This window comes from Pseudoliparis swirei, chromosome 10 (assembly GCF_029220125.1).
Source record: "Pseudoliparis swirei isolate HS2019 ecotype Mariana Trench chromosome 10, NWPU_hadal_v1, whole genome shotgun sequence".
Taxonomy (NCBI): Eukaryota; Metazoa; Chordata; class Actinopteri; order Perciformes; family Liparidae; genus Pseudoliparis; species Pseudoliparis swirei.
The window spans coordinates 1314222-1336721 of NC_079397.1; the positions used below are offsets into that span (position 1 = coordinate 1314222).

At 48.7% G+C, this 22500-nt stretch overlaps 3 protein-coding genes and 1 pseudogene across 3 annotated transcripts; 3 read left to right on the top strand and 1 right to left on the bottom strand.

The window, feature by feature from the left end:
- Positions 1-321: 321 nt before the first annotated feature.
- LOC130200381 (cilia- and flagella-associated protein 251-like) lies at positions 322-1508 on the top strand. Its single transcript, XM_056424638.1, has 2 exons — positions 322-956; positions 1119-1508. The coding sequence occupies exons 1-2, from the start codon at positions 378-380 to the stop codon at positions 1383-1385; spliced, it is 846 nt and encodes a 281-aa protein (XP_056280613.1). The 5' UTR covers positions 322-377; the 3' UTR covers positions 1386-1508.
- Positions 1509-4708: 3200 nt separating this feature from the next.
- Positions 4709-11276, top strand: cct2 (chaperonin containing TCP1, subunit 2 (beta)). Its single transcript, XM_056424618.1, has 16 exons — positions 4709-4794; positions 5814-5888; positions 5967-6032; positions 6557-6668; positions 6772-6848; positions 6932-7044; positions 7954-8156; positions 8236-8336; positions 8700-8827; positions 8901-9004; positions 9073-9192; positions 9559-9687; positions 10449-10552; positions 10631-10730; positions 10820-10961; positions 11030-11276. The coding sequence occupies exons 1-16, from the start codon at positions 4792-4794 to the stop codon at positions 11058-11060; spliced, it is 1608 nt and encodes a 535-aa protein (XP_056280593.1). The 5' UTR covers positions 4709-4791; the 3' UTR covers positions 11061-11276.
- Positions 11277-13366: 2090 nt separating this feature from the next.
- Positions 13367-18748, top strand: nots (nothepsin). Its single transcript, XM_056424630.1, has 9 exons — positions 13367-13475; positions 13828-14008; positions 15498-15615; positions 16303-16421; positions 16623-16822; positions 17440-17565; positions 17928-18072; positions 18183-18281; positions 18512-18748. Exons 1-9 carry the CDS (start codon positions 13426-13428, stop codon positions 18698-18700), a joined length of 1227 nt encoding a protein of 408 aa, XP_056280605.1. The 5' UTR covers positions 13367-13425; the 3' UTR covers positions 18701-18748.
- An 89-nt stretch (positions 18749-18837) lies between these two features.
- The window catches only part of LOC130200379 (bestrophin-3-like), a 4907-nt pseudogene continuing 1244 nt past the window's right edge, over positions 18838-22500 (bottom strand).

A 22500-nucleotide genomic window follows, 5' to 3' on the forward strand; every position in this document is an offset into this window, starting at 1 on the left:
GGAGAGCTCCGCCTCCGGGTGTTCATCAGGGTGGAGAGCTCCGCCTCCGGGTGTTCATCAGGGTGGAGAGCTCCGCCTCCGGGTGTTCATCAGGGTGGCCGGGCACAACTACCCCATCTACATCTCCTCAGGGAACGGGAGGTGCTTCATCAGGGTGGAGAGGGGCACAGAGCCAGGGACTGCCACCGGTGGAGAGCTGCTGAGCAGAACACCAGCAGGGCGGCTCCTCGGGGGCGGAGCCAGGGGGGGGCGGAGGGCACGGGGGGTGCACAGCAGGGGAGGGGGGGCAACCAGGGACTGCAAGTACCCAGAGGGGGGAGGAGAGGGAGCAGGCAGGAACTGGGGGCTCCCAGCAGGATGAGAGAGAGCAGGCAGAGATGGGGGGTGCCCAGCAGGTTGTGGAGGAGGAAGAGGAGGGGGGCACTGGTCCAGTCCAGCAAGGTGAGGAAGGAGAGGGGGAGGCGGTCACAGGCCAGCAGGGTGAGGGTGAGGAGGTAGAAGAGGAGGAGGGGAGAGAGGAGGGAGGGGCTGGTGTAGACCAAGAAGATGAGGAGGAGAGGAGAGACGAGGGAGAAACGGTCACAGGACAGCAGGGTGAGGAAGAGAGGAGAGAAGAGGGTGGGGCTGAGGTGGCCCAGGAAGGTGAAGAGGAGGACAAGGCGGAGTCAGAGGAAGAGAGGGAGACAGTCGTCAGGGAGGTGAGGCTGTCAGACAGTGAGGTGGACATGGAGGCGGAGGAGGAGAGCCTCAGAGTCCCCCGTTTAAAGAGGAAGTGTGGAGGAGGTGATGGAGAGAACCCACAGGCAAAGAAGGCGACGGCGGGAAGAAGGAGGTCCAGGCCAAGGGGGGCGGAGCCAGAGTCCAGCTCGGAGGAAGACTCCTACGAAGATCCACACTACAGTGTGGAGGAGATAAAGGAGTTCCTCCGGAAGACCAAGCAGGAGTGGCACGTGAAGGTGGAGGACCACGTCAAGGTGGAGGACCACGTCAAGGTGGAGGACCACGTCAAGGTGGAGGACCACGTGAAGGTGGAGGACCACGTGAAGGTGGAGGACCACGTGAAGGTGGAGGACCACGTCAAGGTGGAGGACCACGTGAAGGTGGAGGACCACGTCAAGGTGGAGGACCACTTCTGCAGGGATAAGTTCTACCTGTCCGCCACTTTCCTGACGATGAGGGCGAGAGAGGAGCCTTCACGCCACAGGAGTTCTACAGGCTCAAGAAGATCCTGTGTGAACTCAACAAGGTGCTGCAGGTGGTGGACGATGAGAGGAGGGCGAGAGGAGAGATCGAATGAAGAGGAGGAGCCAGAGCCTCTGGGAGGAGCTTCAGCCTCAAGACGGAGGGCAGGAGGCACTTCCTGTCCTCAGTGGACTTTAGTTTAGTGTCCAACACGAGCATCATGGACGTTCTCTGTTTTTTCAGGATTGGTGCTGTATTTATGTTTTGTGTGTTGGAAATAATTTGGTTTATTGTGGTTCGAAGTTTTCTTTGAATAAAGGTTTTCAAAAAATCAAAAAAATCTCTCTCTCTCTCTCTCTCTCTCTCTCTCTCTCTCTCTCTCTCTCTCTCTCTCTCTCTCTCTCTCTCTCTCTCTCTCTCTCTCTCTCTCTCTCTCTCTCTCTCTCTCTCTCTCTCTCTCCTCCGATCGTGCAGCAACAGACGGATGGAGCAGGTGGAGCAGGTGGGGCAGATGAACCAGGTGTGGACGAGGTAGACAGACCGGAAGTGAGGCGTCTGTCTGACGCGGCGTCGCCGCAGAGGAGGCTGGAGGACCGCAGCAGTCTGCTGCAGGAGGTACACCGCCATCTAGCGGTCACAACTGGTACTGCTATTATTTATTTTAATTCATCATAATGGTAAACAAAATGTACATCGTGTGTGTGGATGTGGATGTTTGTGTGTGTGTGTGTAAGGGTGTATGTGTGTGTGTGTATATGTGTTTGTATGTGTGTGTGTTTGTGTGTGTGTCTCAGTGGGGTCGTATTGAGGCTGAGCTCCGCTGTGAGGACGTGGAGCGGCAGCGTGAAGCCTCCTTCCTGCGTCGACAGGAGAACATCCTGCTGAGGACTCACCTGTATTACCTGATCCTCGGGCAGCGCGTCGCCAAGTAAACACGCCCCCCCCCCCCCCCCTCCACACACACAAACACACACACACACTATGTTCTGTCTGACTGCAGGTGATTCCTCCGCAGACCCTGGGTCAGCAGCTACTTCAGGAGGTTCCCCATGCACATCTACTGCCTCCCCGTCCAGCCGACCAATCACAGGAGCCGGAGGAGAGGCCCGACGAAGAGGACATGAGGGTTATTTATCCACCTGATTAATAAATGTAACTTCCTCCCCCGTTCAATCTTTTTCCTTTTGTTAAAGTTTAAAGACATATTTCTATATAGGGATCCAAACTGGAGAAATTAAGATGAAAACTTTATTAACTTTATTTAATGTCCAAAGAATGAGACGGACAGTGCCCTCTGCAGGCCACTCTATGAACTGCACGCTTCATTAAAAGTATTGAGTTAAACGTGTCGCTCTGCTGCCACCTGGTGTGCAGCAGAGGTATTACTCAGACCCGTTAATGCAGTAAAACGTTCTATGAAAATACTCAAATAAAAGTCCCGTATTCTAAACCTTATTGAATTAAAAGTATAAGTTTTCAACTTGTCATTAAATATATTTCTGTAAAAATGCAAATAAATCTAATGAATTGTTTGTATATGCATTTGCTTGATTTCTATTATTTTGAAAAAATATATAAAGCTGAACATGTTTGTTTTTTTAATAATTTAATTGACAAATACATCTCACCACAAGATCCTTTCTAAAGCTTTGCATCTTCCTCTATCGTTTGGTAGAAAACACAACCTCAACAAAACATTGTGCACTGCAACGCCTCATTTAAATAAAGTTATAATACAAAAATATATATATATTTATTCTTTTACATATTTAATGATACATTATTTTTAGGTTAATGCACAATCAAAAAGTTCCACGTCGTATTACGGAGAAGACATTTCACAAACATAAAACAACGTAGTGAGAACGAGAAATAATAATAATATATATATATGTTTACAGGCACGTGCACAGATAGAGCCCTCGTGGTGCTCAAGCACCAGCCCTTTTGCCCTGGATGAGAAAAGTGCCCTTTTTGCTGGAGACCACTTTTTTTTCTTCATTAATAAGTATTTATGAATAAAAAATAGTCTCTGTCATCAAGTCCTCCCAAATGTGTTTGGATATCTGACGGGGCATTTATTGGAGTTCTTGTGTGAATTTCGCCCCGACATGCTCCGCGGCGCTCCCGAGCCCCCCCCCCCTCCTCCTCCTCCCCCCGCCGCGCCCCTCCCCCTCCTCCTCCACTTCCTCCTCCGCGCAGTGCTCCTCGCGCCACCAAACGGCTGCACCTCCTTCTCCTCTGACCCGCAGCATCAGACCAACAGGTCATGCGTCATGACGGTGTTTGTCCCCTGACGTTGTTTGGTGATAAATTAACCACAACTGAAAATATTACGTCTCAACTGGTCCGACGTTTCCTAAAAAAAATAAACAAACAAATTCCCGAAATCCGTGATTTCAAAGCCTATAGTCCAGCTGTTTACTGACGTCATGTTTGAGAGAGAGAGAGAGAGAGAGAGAGAGAGAGAGAGAGAGAGAGATAGAAATAGAGCTAGATAGAGAGAGAGAGATCTGTTTTATAAATGCCATTTAGACAATTTTGATAGTATGTTGAATTTATTAATTAATTTGATAAATGTCACAATAATTCACAGCTCGAACAGAGCAGCTAAACTATGCTAACAATAGCTCTCGGTGTCATGCTATCCATGTGCCACATTGTTTTATGCGGTATGTTTCTCTTTGTTTTGTCTGTTCCAGTTTTACAAAGATCAATCTTGTTTGAGTAATTGCAGAGGGTGAAAAGAGTAAACGCAAGAAAACAACAACACTTGTAATAGCTTCTTACGAACCAAGAGTGATGTCATGCTGGGAAATATCAGATTGAGGCCTTATAACGTTTTTACAGAAGTTTGATATTTCCCGGCATAACCGAACGGTCGAGGTTAGGACGTTGTTTATTATATGGCATTTTTGGCTCCTATTATTTTGTAAATGAAATTAAATTGTAATTGTTAATAGAAAACAATTTCATTTTGTTCAACTCTCATGTCTTCTCGCGACACAATGTGTTTCAAGTGTTGCTAGCAACCAACTCCTTAACTTGGAAAAATCATTTTGGCGATGGGTGCCCTTTTTTTTGGTTTGAGCACATGCCCCCCAAAATGTCTGTGCACGTGCCTGTATGTATATGTATTTCTTGTAATATTATATTATAATTAAAATAATAATATTATATATTATCTATATAATATATGATATTATTTTCATCCCATAAGGAAAACAACAATATCATATTATATAAATATATTATAAAAATATATATATATATATTATGTATATAATATATATTTTTATTTTATATATATATATTATTTTACAAAATTATATAATATATTATATTATTATTATAATTTATTAATATTATATATATAAATATTATTAAAACATATGTATATGTTTAAAATATGTTGCCAAAATAATTACGTTTCTATTCCCAACCTCTGTTTTTTCGATTTAGTTCACCGAACGATTAATCTGCGCAGACGGTGTAAAACTGCATGTTGTACGCAGCTTGACGTCTTCTACGTAACTACGTCACGACGCCACCGCCCCGCCCGACCCTTCATCTGTGTGCGCGCACTGCTTCATCCCGGACTCAGACATCATGGTGAGCTTTCACACTATTTTACTCTCTTTTAATCCGACAGAAGCGGCTCATAGACGCGTTATTCTTCCGTATGAGCAGATTAACTCCCGGAGAGGCTTTTAATAACGTTACTAGGCCGTCTGCGTCGCTTGTTTCGAGCCCGTTTTAGCTTCCGGTTGGCTCGCGCTGGCCAAGCCGGTGAGCGAGCACGTGGGACGCGATGGATCCGCTAACTGCGTCACAGTGGATCTATGAGTCTGGAATAAAGATATATATATATATATATGTGTGTGGCGCGGAGGACCTGCGGGGTTCGCTTCACACGGTAGAACCTGCGTGGTTCTGCCGGAGGGTTCTGTTTGTGAAGACTTTGGGGTTCTTGGTCCCCTCGGATTAGCCCGTTAGCTTCCGGTTAGCTCGTCGCTCTTTGTGGCTGGAAGCTTCTAGCGAGTTCGGGGATGAAAGGAAGGGGGTGTGCTGCGTTCAGGGGCGCTCGGAATAAATAGATGCGTCAACGCCTAAATCGTATTCCCGATTAAATTGATTTTTCAAGACTCGCAATTACAAATGTGCCTCTGGTTGCTTTCAATCTGTGCACATGTGACATTTTACTCCCAAAAAATTCACATTCAATATGACTTCTTATTCTTATAGTATTAGCATGATGCAAAAGTTACAGCTTCCAGAAATAGTAATGATAATAAAAACATGTATTAGCATCCTAGGCACATGGCAGCTAGGTTTTATTAATCTACAATGAACGGTACCTTAACATAGTGAAATATATATTAAGGACGCAACTAACGACTATTTAATATATATATATAGGCTTTTTTTGAAATTTCGTTTTTAACCTTAAAAACACTAACGTATTCAGTTTAATGTCAATAATAATATAAAGTGTAATTATAAAGGTTTTAGGGTTAAACTATTAATAATATAACGGTTTGCTTTAAGGAAGAACATGTAATACATGTATATTTATTTTAGACGGTCTGTTCTAGTGTGTGTGTGTGACGTTATTGATCGATTGGTTGCAGGCGTCCTTATCAATGGCTCCAATGAACATCTTCAGTCATGGAGCAGATGAAGAAAAAGCCGAAACCGCTCGACTGGTGAGTTCACGGTTTAGTTCTCGTGGAGCGACTCGTCTGTTCCCCTGAAGTTGAGCCGTGACTGTTTTCTCCCCTCAGTCGTCCTTCGTCGGCGCCATCGCCATCGGGGACCTGGTGAAGAGCACGCTGGGCCCCAAGGGCATGGTGGGTCTCAGGCGCCACGCGCACCCCGAGTGAAGGGACCGAACACGGACCACACGTGGAAACCATTAATATAGATTACCTTTTTAAATATATCATCTGAGTTCGTCACAGAAAAACCTGGAAAAGTCCTGGAGTTTTAAAATGTTTATTTCCAGGCCTGGACATGTGTTTTATATTCATTTGTGCATGAACACTGAGTTTAAATCATGAATATGCTTTTTGAAGTAAAGACGCTCTACTTAGAAGCCACCAGCTCTTTCATACTCACACATTCTCTGTGCAGCAAGTGAACGCACCGTCACTAAAAATACATAAATCTTTATTCTTTTAATCTAAACTATTGTCTCGCGTGTTGTTTAAGGTTATAAACTGTCTGCTCAGTTAGTTTAAATACCACGTTCACTCACTTCATGTGTACGCCGAGATGTAACTAAATGTGTTGTCATGGAAACCCATTGGGCACCATGTGGATGACCCCTGGTTATAATATATATATATATAATGTGTGTGTATCGTGTCACCAGGATAAGATCCTGATCAGCGGGGGCAAAGGCGGCTCGGTGACGGTGACCAACGACGGGGCGACCATCCTGAAGGCCATCGGGGTCGACAACCCGGCCGCCAAAGTCCTGGTTGGTGAGTGAAGCTAAAACTTATTATTATTATCATTCTTTAACTTTCCTTCTCGACTTTTCGCTCTCGATACATTTTAAACTTCTCATCGTCTTTATTTCCTCAGACATGTCGAAGGTCCAGGACGACGAGGTCGGCGACGGGACGACCTCCGTCGCGGTGCTCGCCGCCGAGCTGCTGCGGGTAAACAAAACAAAACGTGTTCGCGTGTTTGTTTACTTCCTGTTGACGGGTCACGTGACTCACCGACTCCTTTGAACCAATAGGAAGCCGAGCTGCTGATCGCCAAGAAGATTCACCCCCAGACCATCATCTCCGGCTGGAGGAAGGCCACCCAGGTGGCCAGGGATGCCCTGAGGGAGGCGGCCGTGGACCACAGGTGGGCGGAGCCTATCCAGTTATTGATTTAGGGTTCCGGTGAAGAAACGGAACAATTAACTTTGCATCGGCTCTTCTGTTGGTTTAAATTCACATCTCAATAAGTTGTGTTGACACTTTATTCTTTGATTCACACAGAATCAATTAAACCAGTAAAATTAGAAATGTAAACTAAAATCTTCTGATTTTATTGTCTTTAATTTTCAGACTAAAAAAATATATAAAATAATATAAACACTTTATTTTCTCACAAGATGAGAAATGTTTATTATTTAAATGACACAATTTAAATTTCGCCGTATAACTTTATTTGTAAATTATATCCACCAATAAATTGGAAGTAAAAAGAGTGAAAAAATATTGTTGGCTTTTTATATCAAGGATGTATAAAAAAATCAAAGGAATAAAAGAAGACAGGCGGTTGAATTGATGGGTCTTTTATTTTGAAAGTCTTTCATCTTGATGTCATCGTTGTAGCCTTTTCTTATTTAACTGTTAGATTAAAACACTTATTTTCATAAGCTCTTAATTGAAAACATGTTTAAAGAAGAAGTAACATTATTTTAATATATTAATGACATGATTTAAATTCAGCCATGTAACTTTATTTGTAAATTACATCCAGCAATAAATTGGGGGAAGAAGAAAAGATTGAATAAATATTGAAATCTGTATATAAATATTTATTATGAACAAATATGGCGCCGGTTGTGTTTTTATAACAAAGATGAAAAAACATCAAAGGAATGAAAAAAAGACGACATGCTGTTGACTTGATGGGTCTTTTATTGTGAAAGTTGTGCTCCAGATGCGTCTCAGCCACCTGGTGTTTCTCTAGATTCCTGCTGTTTGTGTTTAGTTGTTGTTGCTAAGCGCTGCTCAGGGCGTGATGATGTCGTGCGTCCCGCAGCTCCGACGCGGCGCTGTTCCAGGACGACCTGCTGAACATCGCCCGCACCACGCTGTCCTCCAAGCTGCTCACGCACCACAAGGCGCACTTCTCCCAGCTCGCCGTGGACGCCGTGATGAGGCTCAAGGGCTCGGGCAACCTGGAGGCCATCCACATCATCAAGAAGCTGGGCGGCAGCCTCATCGACTCCTACCTGGACGAAGGTAAGGGGCGGGGCTAGGGGGGGGCTCTGATTGGCCGACGGGAGGCTGGTGTTAACGCCTCCCTCTGCGGCGTCTGCAGGTTTCCTGCTGGACAAAAAGATCGGCGTGAACCAACCGAAGAGACTCGAGAACGTGAAGATCCTCATCGCCAACACGGGCATGGACACGGACAAGATCAAGGTACACACACACACATAAAACATGAGGCTCTACATGTTTTATGAATATCTTTAATAATCTATCTCCTCCCTCCTGTCTCCTCTCCTCTGGTCTCTCCTCCTGTCTCCTCTCCTCTGTTCTCTCCTCCTCTGTTCTCTCCTCCTCTGTTCTCTCCTCCTGTCTCCTCTCCTCTGTTGTTCTCTCCTCCTCTGTTCTCTCCTCCTGTCTCCTCTCCTCTGTTCTCTCCTTCCTCCTCTCCTGTTTTTGATGAAAACATCTCGTTTAATAAGCTGAAGTTTGGCTTCTCCTTATGGAAGCGTTTGTCCCACATGAGGCGTTCAAAGACCTGTTTACTACATGCTTGTGTGTATGTGTGTGTCTCAGATCTTTGGCTCCAGGGTTCGCGTCGACTCGACAGCGAAGGTCGCCGAGATCGAAATGGCGGAGAAAGAGAAGATGAAGGAGAAGGTCGACCGCATCCTGAAGCACGGCATCAGCTGCTTCATCAACAGGTACACACACGGCTACACACACAGCTACACAACAACGTGTGTGTACCTGTCGATGACATCATCTCCTTCACAGACAGCTGATCTACAACTACCCCGAGCAGCTGTTCGCTCAGGCCGGCGTCATGGCCATCGAGCACGCCGACTTCGCCGGCGTGGAGCGCCTCGCGCTGGTCACTGGTACGTACACACACACACACACGCTCACACACTCACACACACCCTCTGAACTGCCGTCTCGCCCGTAGGAGGGGAGATCAGCTCCACCTTCGACCACCCGGAGCTGGTGAAGCTCGGCCATTGCAAGCTGATCGAGGAGGTGATGATCGGAGAGGACATGCTCATCCACTTCTCTGGGGTCGCCATGGGTACGCACACACAGCTCATGTGATCATGACATCATCATGGTGTTCCTCTGGTCATGTGACTTTGTAAACGACCAATAGGAGGAGAGCTAGTAACTTTAGCAGCACCGCTAACGAGAACCAAAAGCAGTGGCGGTTCTCCTCAGTTACATGATGATGCGTTCAGGCTCTGCTCAGTGAACATGAGAACTGGCTGAAGGTAAATGATCCATTCTCGTGGTGCATTCAGGTGTAATCTAGTAAAATGTAGTGTTGGTGATAAACCAGAATGAATGCAAATGTTTTCATATGAATTTAAAACGGATATTAGATGTATTATTATGTTTAACTTCCTAAAGCTCTGGTTGACCTTTGACCTCTGACCCCCAGGCGAGGCGTGCACCGTCGTGCTGAGGGGAGCGACTCAGCAGATTCTGGACGAGGCCGAACGTTCACTGCACGACGCACTCTGTGTGTTAGCGCAGACGGTGAAGGAGCCGCGCATCGTCTACGGAGGAGGTACACACACACTGACACACACTGACACACACACACATCTATACACACACTGACACACACACATCTATACACACACTGACACACACACGCATCTATACACACACTGACACACACACATCTATACACACACTGACACACACATCTATACACACACTGACACACACACACATCTATACACACACTGACACACACACGCATCTATACACACACTGACACACACACATCTATACACACACACTGACACACACACATCTATACACACACTGACACACACACATCTATACACACACACTGACACACACACATCTATACACACACTGACACACACACACGCATCTATACACACACACACGCATCTATACACACACTGACACACACACACATCTATACACACACGCACACACGCATCTATACACACACTGACACACACATCTATACACACTGACACACACACACATCTATACACACACGCATCTATACACACACTGACACACACACATCTATACACACACTGACACATACACATCTATACACACACTGACACACACATCTATACACACACATCTATACACACACATATATATACACACACATATATATACACACACTGACACACACACACGCATCTATACACACACTGACACACACACACACGCATCTATACACACACTGACACACACATCTATACACACACACTGACGGACACAGGTGCAGTGTGTGTGGGGCGTTCACGGTGGCCCTGAACGCCTCGTCTCCCTCAGGCTGCTCCGAGATGCTGATGGCCAAGGTGGTGACGGATCTGGCCAATCGGACGCCAGGAAAGGAGGCGGTTGCCATGGAGTCGTTCGCCAAGGCTCTGAGGATGGTACGCTCCGCTTCCTGTTTCCTAACGCCTGCTTCCTCACACCTCTTGGAATATATATTTATTCTTCTCCTCCTCCAGCTGCCGACCATCATCGCCGACAACGCCGGCTACGACAGCGCCGACCTGGTGGCTCAGCTGAGGGCCGCGCACCAGGAGGACCGGACCAGCTGGGGGCTGAGTGAGTGACCCTGAACGCCTCGCGGGACGCCGGGGCCCTGGAGACGCCCTTCAAATGTCTCGACTGTCTGACGCGTTCTTTGCCCTCAGACATGGCTGAAGGCACCGTGGGCGACATGGCGGCGCTGGGCGTCACCGAGTCGTTCCAGGTGAAGCGCCAGGTGCTGCTGAGCGCCTCTGAGGCCGCGGAGATGATCCTCCGGGTGGACAACATCATCAAAGCTGCTCCCAGGTCAGATCTTACGCCGCGGGCCGGGCGCCGCCTCGCCACGGCCGGTTGCTTACTGTTTGTTTCTGTAGGAAGAGGGTTCCCGACCACCACCCCTGTTAGAGGAAGAGGAGGATGAAGATGTTCTCTGTCGCTCCGTTTGTTTACCACAATAAAAGAACCGACTCGTTTATTTCCTTTTCGTGTGCCGCATGACTTCCTGCCGCCTCCCGATTGGCTGTCGGCAGCGTGAGGATTAGAAACTACCGTGACACGTTGTTGTGACCTGAAGCTCTTAGTGTCAACACTCTAATGTTTCAATAAAACATGTTAATGAAACCTGCAGCGCGTCTTTATTTAAGTATTCAGAGACTTCTACTCTCAAAGTCCCGGTACACGGAGAACATCTCGACCTGGAGGAATCTGTGAGTAGAATCCGAGGCGTGTATATTATGGGATGTCGTGTTAAAGTCCCTCCGTGTGAGTGAAACCAGAAACTCGTTAACCTGCTGGAGGCCTGTTCACATTATTCTGTCCACCCGTTGTTTGTCTGTCGAGGTCAAAGCGACCGAGACCCGGAGAGACAAACACAGCTGGGATACACATGGACTCATATATGGACTTTATGGACTCATATATGGACTTTATGGACTCATGAACACCGTTTGGATTCAGACGTAACATGTCTTGGTGAACTAAACTGAAACTATAAACAAAATATATACATAAATCCTGAGATTATTAGTTACACAAACATTTTCAATTTTATTTGAACATTTCAACAAAATCAACTTGAGATTCTTTAAAATATAAACATGTCTACTCATTCACACACACATTCACTCCTCTCTCTCTCTGATACGGACTCTGTCCCTCTCTCTCTCTCTGATAAGGACTCTCTCTCCCTGTCTCTCTCTCTCTCCCTCCCTGTCCCTCTCTCTCTGATAAGGACTCTCTCTCTCTCTCCCTGTCCCTCTCTCTCTGCTAAGGACTCTCTCTCCATGTCCCTCTCTCTTTCTCCCTCTCTCTTTCTCCCTGTCCCTCTCTCTCTCCCTCCCTCCCTCTCTCTCTCTCCCTGTCCCTCTCTCTCTGATAAGGACTCTCTCTCGCTCTCTCTCCATGTCCCTCTCTCTCTCTCTCTCTCTCTCCATGTCCCTCTCTCTCTGATAAGGACTCTCTCTCCCTGTCTCTCTCTCTCTCTCCATGTCCCTCTCTCTCCCTCCCTCTCTCTCTCTGATAAGGACTCTCTCTCTCCATGTCCCTCCCTCTCTCTTTCTCCCTCTCTCTTTCTCCCTGTCCCTCTCTCTCTCCGTCTCTCTCTCTCCCTGTCCCTCTCTCTCTCTCTGATAAGGACTCTCTCTCCCTGTCTCTCTCTCTCCATGTCCCTCTCTCTCTGATAAGGACTCTCTCCCTGTCTCTCTCTCTCTCTCCCTCCCTCTCTCTCTCTGATAAGGACTCTCTCTCTCCCTGTCCCTCTCTCTCTCTCTCTGATAAGGACTCTCTCTCCATGTCCCTCTCTCTCTCTCTGATAAGGACTCTCTCTCCCTGTCTCTCTCTCTCTCTCCATGTCCCTCTCTCTCCCTCCCTCTCTCTCTCTGATAAGGACTCTCTCCCTGTCTCTCTCTCTCTCTCTCTCCATGTCCCTCCCTCTCTCTCTTTCTCTCTCTCCATGTCCCTCTCTCTCCCTCCCTCTCTCTCTCCCTGTCCCTCTCTCTCTCTCTCTGATAAGGACTCTCTCTCTCCCTGTCCCTCTCTCTCTCTCTCTGATAAAGACTCTCTCTCCCTGTCCCCCTCTCTCTCTCTCTCTGATAAGGACTCTCTCCCTGTCTCTCTCTCTCCATGTCCCTCTCTCTTTCTCCGTCTCTCTCTCTCCCTCCCTCTCTCTCTCTCCATGTCCCTCTCTCTCTCTCTCTCCATGTCCCTCTCTCTCCCTCCCTCTCTCTCTCTGATAAGGACTCTCTCTCTCTCTGTCTCTCTCCCTGTCCCTCTCTCTCCCTGTCCCTCTCTCTCTCTCTCTCTCTCTCTGATAAGGACTCTCTCTCCCTGTCTCTCTCCATGTCCCTCTCTCTTTCTCCGTCTCTCTCTCTCCATGTCCCTCTCTCTCCCTCCCTCTCTCTCTCTGATAAGGACTCTCTCTCTCCCTGTCCCTCTCGCTCTCTCTCTGATAAGGACTCTCTCTCCCTGTCTCTCTCCCTGTCCCTCTCTCTGATAAGGACTCTCTCTCCCTGTCTCTCTCCCTGTCCCTCTCTCTGATAAGGACTCTCTCTCTCCCTGTCCCTCTCTCTCTCCCTGTCCCTCTCTCTCTCGCTCTCTCTCTGATAAGGACTCTCTCTCCCTGTCTCTCTCCCTGTCCCTCTCTCTGATAAGGACTCTCTCTCCCTGTCTCTCTCTCTCTCTCTCCCTGTCCCTCTCTCTCTCTCTCTCTCTCTCTCTCTCTCTGATAAGGACTCTCTCTCCGGTGCCGCCCGTCAGTCCGATCCCCCCCGACATGTTGAAGCTGCTGCTGCTGTGGACCTGGACCAGCTCGGCGCTGGTGAGGTAGGAACACACACCGTGTACTTTAGTGTACTTTAGTGTACTAATACAACGAGTATGTTCCGCTGAGGACACAAAACGACTTTGTATTATTTCACTCACAATTAATGATCTTTTATTCTCAGTTCAAGTTGTTTTACTCCATCAAACAAGGTTTGACAAATAGTCTCGACTTTTTGAGGATTCTGTTTTTTAAAGGAAGTTTAATATCTTGGGAAATATGGAATATGATTGTATCCACAAGTTGTTTTTAAAGTTCATACGCAGATTAAATAAACCAGAAGCTGGACAGAACCAGGCTAACAGTTTCCCCCCGTTTCCAGTCTTTGTGCTAAGCTAAGCTACCCCCCCTCAGGATCCCTCTGAAGCGGACGCCGTCGGTCCGGTCCCAGCTGCGGGCCGACGGCGTGCTGCAGGCCTTCCTGATGGATCACCGGCCCGACATGTTCAACCGGCGCTACGCCCAGTGCTACCCCCCCGGCACGCCGTCGCTGAGGCTCGGGCGCTCCAGCGAGAAGATTTACAACTTCATGGACGTGAGAACGAAGGGATCATGTTTAGTTTATGTGTCATCCTTAATAATAATATAAGTGTTAGAGCTGCATTCCCTCTCCTGACCACCAGGGGGCGACTCCTGGTTGTATAGAAGTATATGCTGCATGTGTTAGAGCTGCATTCCCTCTCCTGACCACCAGGGGGCGACTCCTGGTTGTATAGAAGTATATGCTGCATGTGTTAGAGCTGCATTCTCTCTCCTGACCACTAGGGGGCAACCCCTCTGGTTGTATATAAGTCTATGCTTCATGTGTTAAAGCTGCATTCTCTCTCCAGACCACCAGGGGCCGACTCCTGGTTGTATAGAAGTATATGCTGCATGTGTTAGAGCTGCATTCTCTCTCCTGACCACCAGGGGGCGACTCCTGGTTGTATAGAAGTATATGCTTCATGTGTTAAAGCTGCATTCTCTCTCCTGACCACCAGGGGGCGACTCCTGGTTGTATATAAGTCTATGCTTCATGTGTTAAAGCTGCATTCTCTCTCCAGACCACCAGGGGCCGACTCCTGGTTGTATAGAAGTATATGCTGCATGTGTTAGAGCTGCATTCTCTCTCCTGACCACCAGGGGGCGATTCCTCTGGTTGTATAGAAGTATATGCTGCATGTGTTAGAGCTGCATTCTCTCTCCTGACCACCAGGGCCATAAAGCGGAGTATGTTTTAGGGGCGGGGCTACAAGGTGATTGACAGGTCGACACCAGAGACATCTTTGGTGCAGCAACCGTTCCACGTGACGCCATGTTTGTTGTACTCTGTGCCTGTTGTGTGCCTGTTGTGTGTCTGGTGTGTGTCTGTTGTGTATCTGGTGTGTGTCTGTTGTGTGTCTGGTGTGTGTCTGTTGTGTGTCTGTTGTGTATCTGGTGTGTGTTGTGTGTCTGTTGTGTATCTGGTGTGTGTCTGTTGTGTATCTGGTGTGTGTCTGGTGTCTGTCTGTTGTCTATCTGGTGTGTGTCTGGTGTGTGTCTGTTGTGTGTGTTGTGTGTCTGTTTTGTATCTGGTGTGTGTGTTGTGTGTCTGTATCTGGTGTGTGTCTGTTGTGTATCTGGTGTGTGTCTGTTGTGTATCTGGTGTGTGTCTGTTGTGTGTGTGTTGTGTATCTGGTGTGTGTCTGTTGTGTATCTGTTGTGTATCTGGTGTGTGTGTGTTGTGTATCTGGTGTGTGTCTGTTGTGTATCTGGTGTGTGTCTGTTGTGTATCTGGTGTGTGTGTTGTCTATCTGGTGTGTGTCTGTTGTGTGTGTGTTGTGTGTCTGGTGTGTGTCTGTTGTGTGTGTGTTGTGTGTCTGTTGTGTGTCTGTTGTGTGTCTGTTGTGTGTCTGGTGTGTGTGTGTTGTGTATCTGGTGTCTGTCTGTTGTCTGTCTGGTGTGTGTCTGTTGTGTGTCTGTTGTGTATCTTGTGTGTGTTGTGTATCTGGTGTGTGTCTGTTGTGTATCTGGTGTGTGTCTGTTGTGTGTCTGTTGTGTTTCAGTCTCAGTATTACGGTGAGATCTCTCTGGGTTCACCGGAGCAGAACTTCTCTGTGGTTTTCGACACCGGATCCTCTGACCTCTGGGTGCCGTCGGCCTACTGCGTCAGCCAAGCCTGTGGTACTACACACCTCTACACAACACTACACACCTCTACACAACACTACACAACACTACACACCTCTACACAACACTACACACCTCTACACACCTCTACACAACACTACACACCTCTACACAACACTACACAACTCTACACACCTCTACACACCACTACACTTCTACACAACACTACACACCTCTACACAACTCTACACACCTCTACACAACACTACACAACTCTACACACCTCTACACACCTCTACACAACACTACACAACTCTACACACCTCTACACAACTCTACACAACACTACACAACACTACACGACTCTACACAACACTACACAACACTACACACCTCTACACGACACTACACACCTCTACACAACACTATACAACTCTACACAACTACTTACAGGACAGTTGAACACTACGGAGTGGTGTTTGTGTTTGTGTTTGATAATCGTGTTTGTGGGTCAGGTTGGCATGACAGCCGAGTTGAGTGTGTCCCTGACTGATAAGAAGGTGTGTGTGTGTGTGTGTGTGTGTGTGTGTGTGTGTGTGTGTGTGTGTGTGTGTGTGTGTGTGTGTGTGTGTGTGTGTGTGTGTGTGTGTGTGTGTGTGTGTGTGTGTGTGTGTGTGTGTGTGTGTGTGTGTGTGTGTGTGTGTGTGTGTGTGTGTGTGTGTGTGTGTGTGTGTGTGACAGCGGCACACAGGCGGTTCAAGGCCTTTGACTCCACGTCGTTCAGCCATGACGGTCGGACGTTTGGGATCCACTACGGGTCGGGACACCTGCTGGGCGTCATGGCCAGAGACACCCTGAAGGTAACTATGGTAACCCTGATGGACCCGCAGGTCACGACGGTCCTGGTACCTGAAGATGGAACCACCTTCGGTCCTGAAGAGTCATTTTCAGAGATGCTGAAGGTGTAATTCAAGACACACAGGAAGTAAAACAAGAACTAAAAAAAGGTTCCTTTAAAGAAGTTGAAGAAACATTCTTAAATCTTTCATCTTGTGTTCCAGATCGGGAGTCTGACCGTCCTGAACCAGGAGTTCGGGGAGTCGGTCTACGAGCCCGGTTCCGCATTTGTCAGATCGAAGTTCGATGGCGTTCTGGGCTTGGGGTACCCGTCCCTGGCACAGATCCTTGGAAACCCTGTTTTCGACAACATGATTGTGCAGAAGGTGGTGGAGGAGCCGATCTTCTCCTTCTTCCTCAGCAGGTAGCGCCTCCTGGTGGACCAATGGGTCCGTTGGAGTGAGGAGGATATCTGGTGGTTCCAGGTGGTTCCGATGGGGTTCAGGCGGTTCAGGTGATGCTCAAGGTGTCCCTGGTTTCTCAGGAGAGTCAGAAGAGCTCAAGAGTTCCAGGGATCTCCAAGGATCCAGGAAGACTCAGCGCATTCTTTAGGGTAGTCCCAATGTTTGAGTCCAACGGTTCCGGAAGGATCCAGGAGTCTCCCAGTTCTTAGGATGGTCCAGACTGTTCAACGGTTCCTGAGGGTTCCATGGGAGCCCAAAAGATTTGATGGGTTTCAAGGTAGTCCGAGGATTTCTACGGTCCGAGGTCCAAGAGTTCGTGAAGGATCGCGAGAACGACATCGAGTGGATGTGTTGGTGGGATGTTTTGGTCGGACTAATAACGGAGTGACTCAGGGGGATATTTGGTCTCAGCATCCAGAGACATGTAAGAGGTTTCAAGGATTTCCCGGAAGCCCGAGAGTCCAGAGGACTCTGGTTCTTCCAAAAGCCTCAAGAAAGAGTTCCGATGCCATAGAAACAGAACAAACAGAGAATGAATTCCAGTTTGTAAATTGCATCGTGGTTTGTGTCCATGCAGGAGAACCAACGTAGGCAGCCCAGAAGGGGAGCTGTTGCTAGGCGGAAAAGACGAGGAGATGTACCAAGGACCAATCAACTGGCTTCCTGTGACGGCTGAGGGCTACTGGCAGATTAAGATGGAAAGGTGATGGAAGTAATTCATGAATTCATTGTAACTGCATTATGTGGCCTATGTTGAGGTCCTGACCGTCTACTGGATCTTTTACATGTCTTGTTGGTTCTGGTGGGCCCTTGGACCACATCCAACATCACCGTTGTGTGGGGGCCACAATCAGTGACCCCCACACAACTGGAAATACATAGAAGGACTCAGACTACAAGGGAACGTTCCAGGTGTGGGAGTGTTTGGGGTTGCTTGTCATGTTGGTAACGTACGCTGTGCAGTAAACGCAATAACCAGCAGGGGGCAGTGCATCCCACACTATAAGCCCAGGTGCGCTCTGTAAATACAGTAAGGCCACATTATGATGCCTGGGTGTCTTTCAGTGTGGCGGTGCAGGGTGCCATCGCCCTGTGTCCTCGTGGTTGCCAGGCGATCGTCGACACTGGGACGTCCCTCATCACCGGACCCACCGCTGACATCATGAAACTCCACGAGCTGATGGGAGCCACGCCCACACACATAGGAGAGGTCAAGCCCCCCCCATTCAACTGTGGACAACACTCACATCTTCGACAGATAGATGCAGTAATGTGTAAACGTATCATCTCATTTGACCTTTAACCTTTTTGGGGTTCCAGTTCCTCGTCGACTGCACCAGGATGTCCAGTCTGCCTCATGTGACCTTCGTCCTCGGAGGCCGAGAGTTCACTCTGACCGCCGAGCAGTACGTCAGGAAGGTTGGTCTTCACTGCCGTGAAATACTAGCAAAGAGTAATAATACACATGTGGGGGCGGAGCCAAGTGCTGCGGTCAAGAAGGTTTCGGGGTCGTCTAAAGGAGTAGAGTGTCCCTCCTACTTTTGTTCTATTTCTATATAAATAACTCCCACTTTAAATGAAAGTTCTAAACATTTAGTCTGACACATGCACTTCAACATGCACCACATGAACCCTGCTCCTCTCTCCAGGAGACGCTCGGCGACCGGGAGTTCTGCTTCAGTGGCTTCCAGGCGGCGGACATCAGGTCCTCCGAAGGCCCCATGTGGGTCCTGGGAGACGTCTTCCTCACAGAGTTCTACAGCATCTTCGACAGGGGACAGAACCGGGTCGGCTTCGCCCTCGCCAAGCACCCGAGCCTCTCACCGGTTATCGGCTAGCAGCTGACCACTCATCAATAATAAAACTATACGATTCTTGCAAAGGCACCGACACATCGTCGTCGTTTTTGTGACTAGCTAACAGCAACTTAGGCTCGTCCAATCAGAGGCCATCCTCCATCTGCCATCGAGGGTTAACCACCATCACGGGCCGAGCTGATGATGGTGACCCGGATGACCCTTCAAAAGACTTGATTACATTTATTTTGATGATTAGTCACGCTTTATTTTGAAAAGTACAGTTCTTGGTGATTCAGCAGCAGTTCCTGTATCTTCATGACTTCAGTCACAACAGACAACACGTCTGTTACCTTCGAGGTGGAGTCCGTCATCCTGAGCACTTTATTGAACCAGCAGTCACCACCGTGGCGTGTGTCCGTTCAGATGCAGTTCCTCTAATGGCCACCAGAGGGCATCCGAAACAACACGAGATACATGGACGGGAGGGTAAACATTCATCTCGTGGATCACTTCCTGTGTGTGTTGAGTTGTTGAAGAACATATGAAGGAATGAAAAGGGCTTTTCATGTCCGGTGTTCCAGCCAATCAGGCTCCGCTGTGGTGGTGGTGGTGGTTGTTGTCGTTGTTGTTGTTGGCTCTTCCCTAAGCTTTAAAGTTGGTCACCAGTGTTGGGATTCTCTGGATGAGTCGTAAACCTTCAGGGGTTGGAGGTTGCTAAGCAACCCTCCTCTTGTTGTTGTTGGGTAGAATGGCGCCTCCAGCTCGTCTCCCCCTGTGACTCTGGCCCTCATTTGTTCTCCGAGCTCTGCGATTGCGAGTCGTCGGTTTTGGTTCCGTCCCTCTCGTCCTCGGGCCCGGCTACTCCCTGGAAGTCCTGGTCGTACTCGGGGCCGGGCAGCTGCAGCGTGTCGGCCGCTCGGCGGGACTGGAAGCGAGCCAGGCCCCCCCGCCGCCGCCTGCCCAGAGCCTTCGGGCTCGGCAGGCTTCGCACCGACGCTTTGGACGACTGCCGGGAGAACTGGAGGGAGAACTGGCGCCCCCGAGGCCGCGGCGGGGGGGGCGTCGCCCAACGGAATTCCTCGGGTCCCGTTTGAGTCTGGGAACAACCCAAAGAGCCGGTCCTGAAACACAAAGAAGACGTCAGACCACGAGGGGAGTGACCCGTGTTCTCCCAGCGGGTCACACCAGGACCGCTACAGGGTCACCTCCAGGGACCCGGCGCCTCCGAGGGGGAGGAGTCCAGCCCGTTGTGACGTTTGGCTCCAGAAGAATCCACATCGTCCCCGGACAGCGGCGGACTGACGACGAGCCGGGGGAACCCGGTGGAGGCCGGGCGGCGAGGAGGGGGGGGGGCGCTGACCTCCCTTAAGGTGTCCACGGCAGCGGAGCGCAGGTCCGTGGCCTTTGGACCCGGATGGGAGGAAGAGGAGGATGAGGGACGGACTGAGAGTCGACCGTCAGGTGAAGCGGCACTGAACCTGAAGTCGGGGAAGAAGCTTCCTGTCGCGTCGCTGCTGTGCCGCTTGAAGGCGGGTCGAGGGGGTCGGAGGTCAAGAGGCTCCTGGACGCTCAGCAGCCGCCGGACTCGACCCAGAACCTGCAGAACACCCAGAGATACGACCTTAGAGACTTTAAATATGCTTCCAGAAAATGTATGGACATCAATTATAGGAAACACACATAACATCCTGAGCTGTAGGGACAATTCAAAATGTGACATCGACTGCATTGAACACCACTGCTGAGGGGCAGGCTGGGCCGGGGCTCCCGACATGGAGGCAATGGAACTCTGAAGTTGGTACTTATATACACATGTTTTGGAAATGTGCAAAAATTCAAACATTCTGGAGAGAAGTGAAGGATGAGGTGGTTTCTTTGACCTGGAGCGTTCACCCCTCAATGTGTTCTGGCAGCCAAAGTGAGCAGTGCAAGGAGTCACGACGCCAAACTGATTCCAACACTGTTACATATTGCTCGAAAGACGATCCTTAAACTCTGGATTTCTAAAGATACCTTCTACAGATGACTGGTACAAGGGGATTTTGGAAGTTCTCCCTTTGGAAAAGTTGACCCACACCCTCCATGACAATGTCAAGGGATTTGTCAAAATATGGAAGCCAGTCTTAGACGTGGTGGACCCCTCCGGGGTGAACTTTGCTGTGCCAGATTAAAAACACTGTCACTGATGCTGACTTGATTTGATGATGTAACCTTAAATATGTACTTATAGTGGTGATGTGCGAATGTGTTATGGACTGTGGTTTTTCTAATTATTTTGTATCTATTATCTATTTATATTTTTTGTTCTTTACCCTTTTGTTTCTCTTTTCACTTTGTATTGTATCCTTAATGTCCTGTCTTGCTAATTTGTAAAATCAAAATATATATATATATAAAAATAAAAAAATGCTTTCATGGCTTTTGGACATGGAGTATAAACAGAATAAAGACTCGTGTTACCGACTCGCGGCGCCAGGACAGACCGTCCTCCCGGTGGCGCGCTGGGCCGGCGCTCGCGTCCTCGTCCGCCTGCAGGATGTCGGACAGCCTGGAAGAGAAGAGCTCCGTCAGCACGAGGAGGACGGCGTCCTCGGCGACCACGGAAGGTCACGCGGGTGCTTTCCACCAATCGGCTCGCTCGGCGCTGACCCCATGTCGGTGGTGCTGCCGAGGAAGGACGGGATGCAGTAGTCGGCGGCGGCCCGGTTGTAGGGCGGGCCGGCGCGCGGTCGTTCCAGTACACGTCTCTGGTCATGTGGGGCAGCTTCATGTGCATCTCATCCACCGCCAGCAGCGACACCTGGAGGGCAGGTGGGCCGGAGGGGCCACGGCGCCCAACGACAGGAATGAGTCCGCATTTTATTTTGAAAATCTATGTTTGTTTGTTTTAAACTAGTATTTTCTGCAAGAATCCAACAAAAGTAAATTTACTCCAACAAATCACTTGGTTATGCCAAAGAAAACTATTGGATATCTTTAAGACAACGGTAAATGTTTATATTTAGTCAATAAAACTACGAGGTAGTATTATACTTAGTATTTGTTAGAACATAGTTCTAGAAAACTAAAGTACCAACAAGTAGTAATATTGCTGTGTTACTGCTTCCGGCCACTAGAGGGAGCTACTCTGCTTCAGTAAACAACAACAAGTGTCACGTGACTGCCACAGCCTTTGAGCCTGGGGCTGAGGGCTGTGATTGGCTGCCGACCTGAAGGTTCCGGTCGATGATCCAGTTCACTTCGAAGTCGTCGTCGTCTTCCCCGAACGGTGACGGGGATCTGCTCTGCGTATTTATCGCAGTACATGGAAAGTTTCTCGAACAATCGCTTCTGCTGGTCGGAGAGGACGAGCCTGCAGAGGACACAGAGGAAATGTAGTACTCTGAGAGGTACTTTATGCTCAGCTCAGGAGGAAATGTAGTACTCTGAGAGGTACTTTATACTCCGCTCAGGAGGAGATGTTGTACTTTTAGTTCCATTTCATATTTTTATCTGCGTCATGTGTTAAAGCTGCATTCTCTCTCTTGACCACCAGGGGGCGGCGACTCTGGTTGTATAGAAGGCTATGCGTCATGTGTTAAAGCTGCATTCTCTCTCCTGATCACCAGGGGGCGACTCCTCTGGTTGTATAGAAGTCTATACGTCATGTGTTAAAGCTGCATTCTCTCTCTTGACCACCAGGTGGCGACTCCTCTGGTTGTATAGAAGGCTATGCATCATCTGTTAAAGCTGCATTCTCTCTCCTGACCCCCAGGGGGCGACTCCTCTGGTTGTATAGAAGTCTATGCTTCATGTGTTAAAGCTGCATTCTCTCTCCTGACCACCAGGGGGTGACTCCT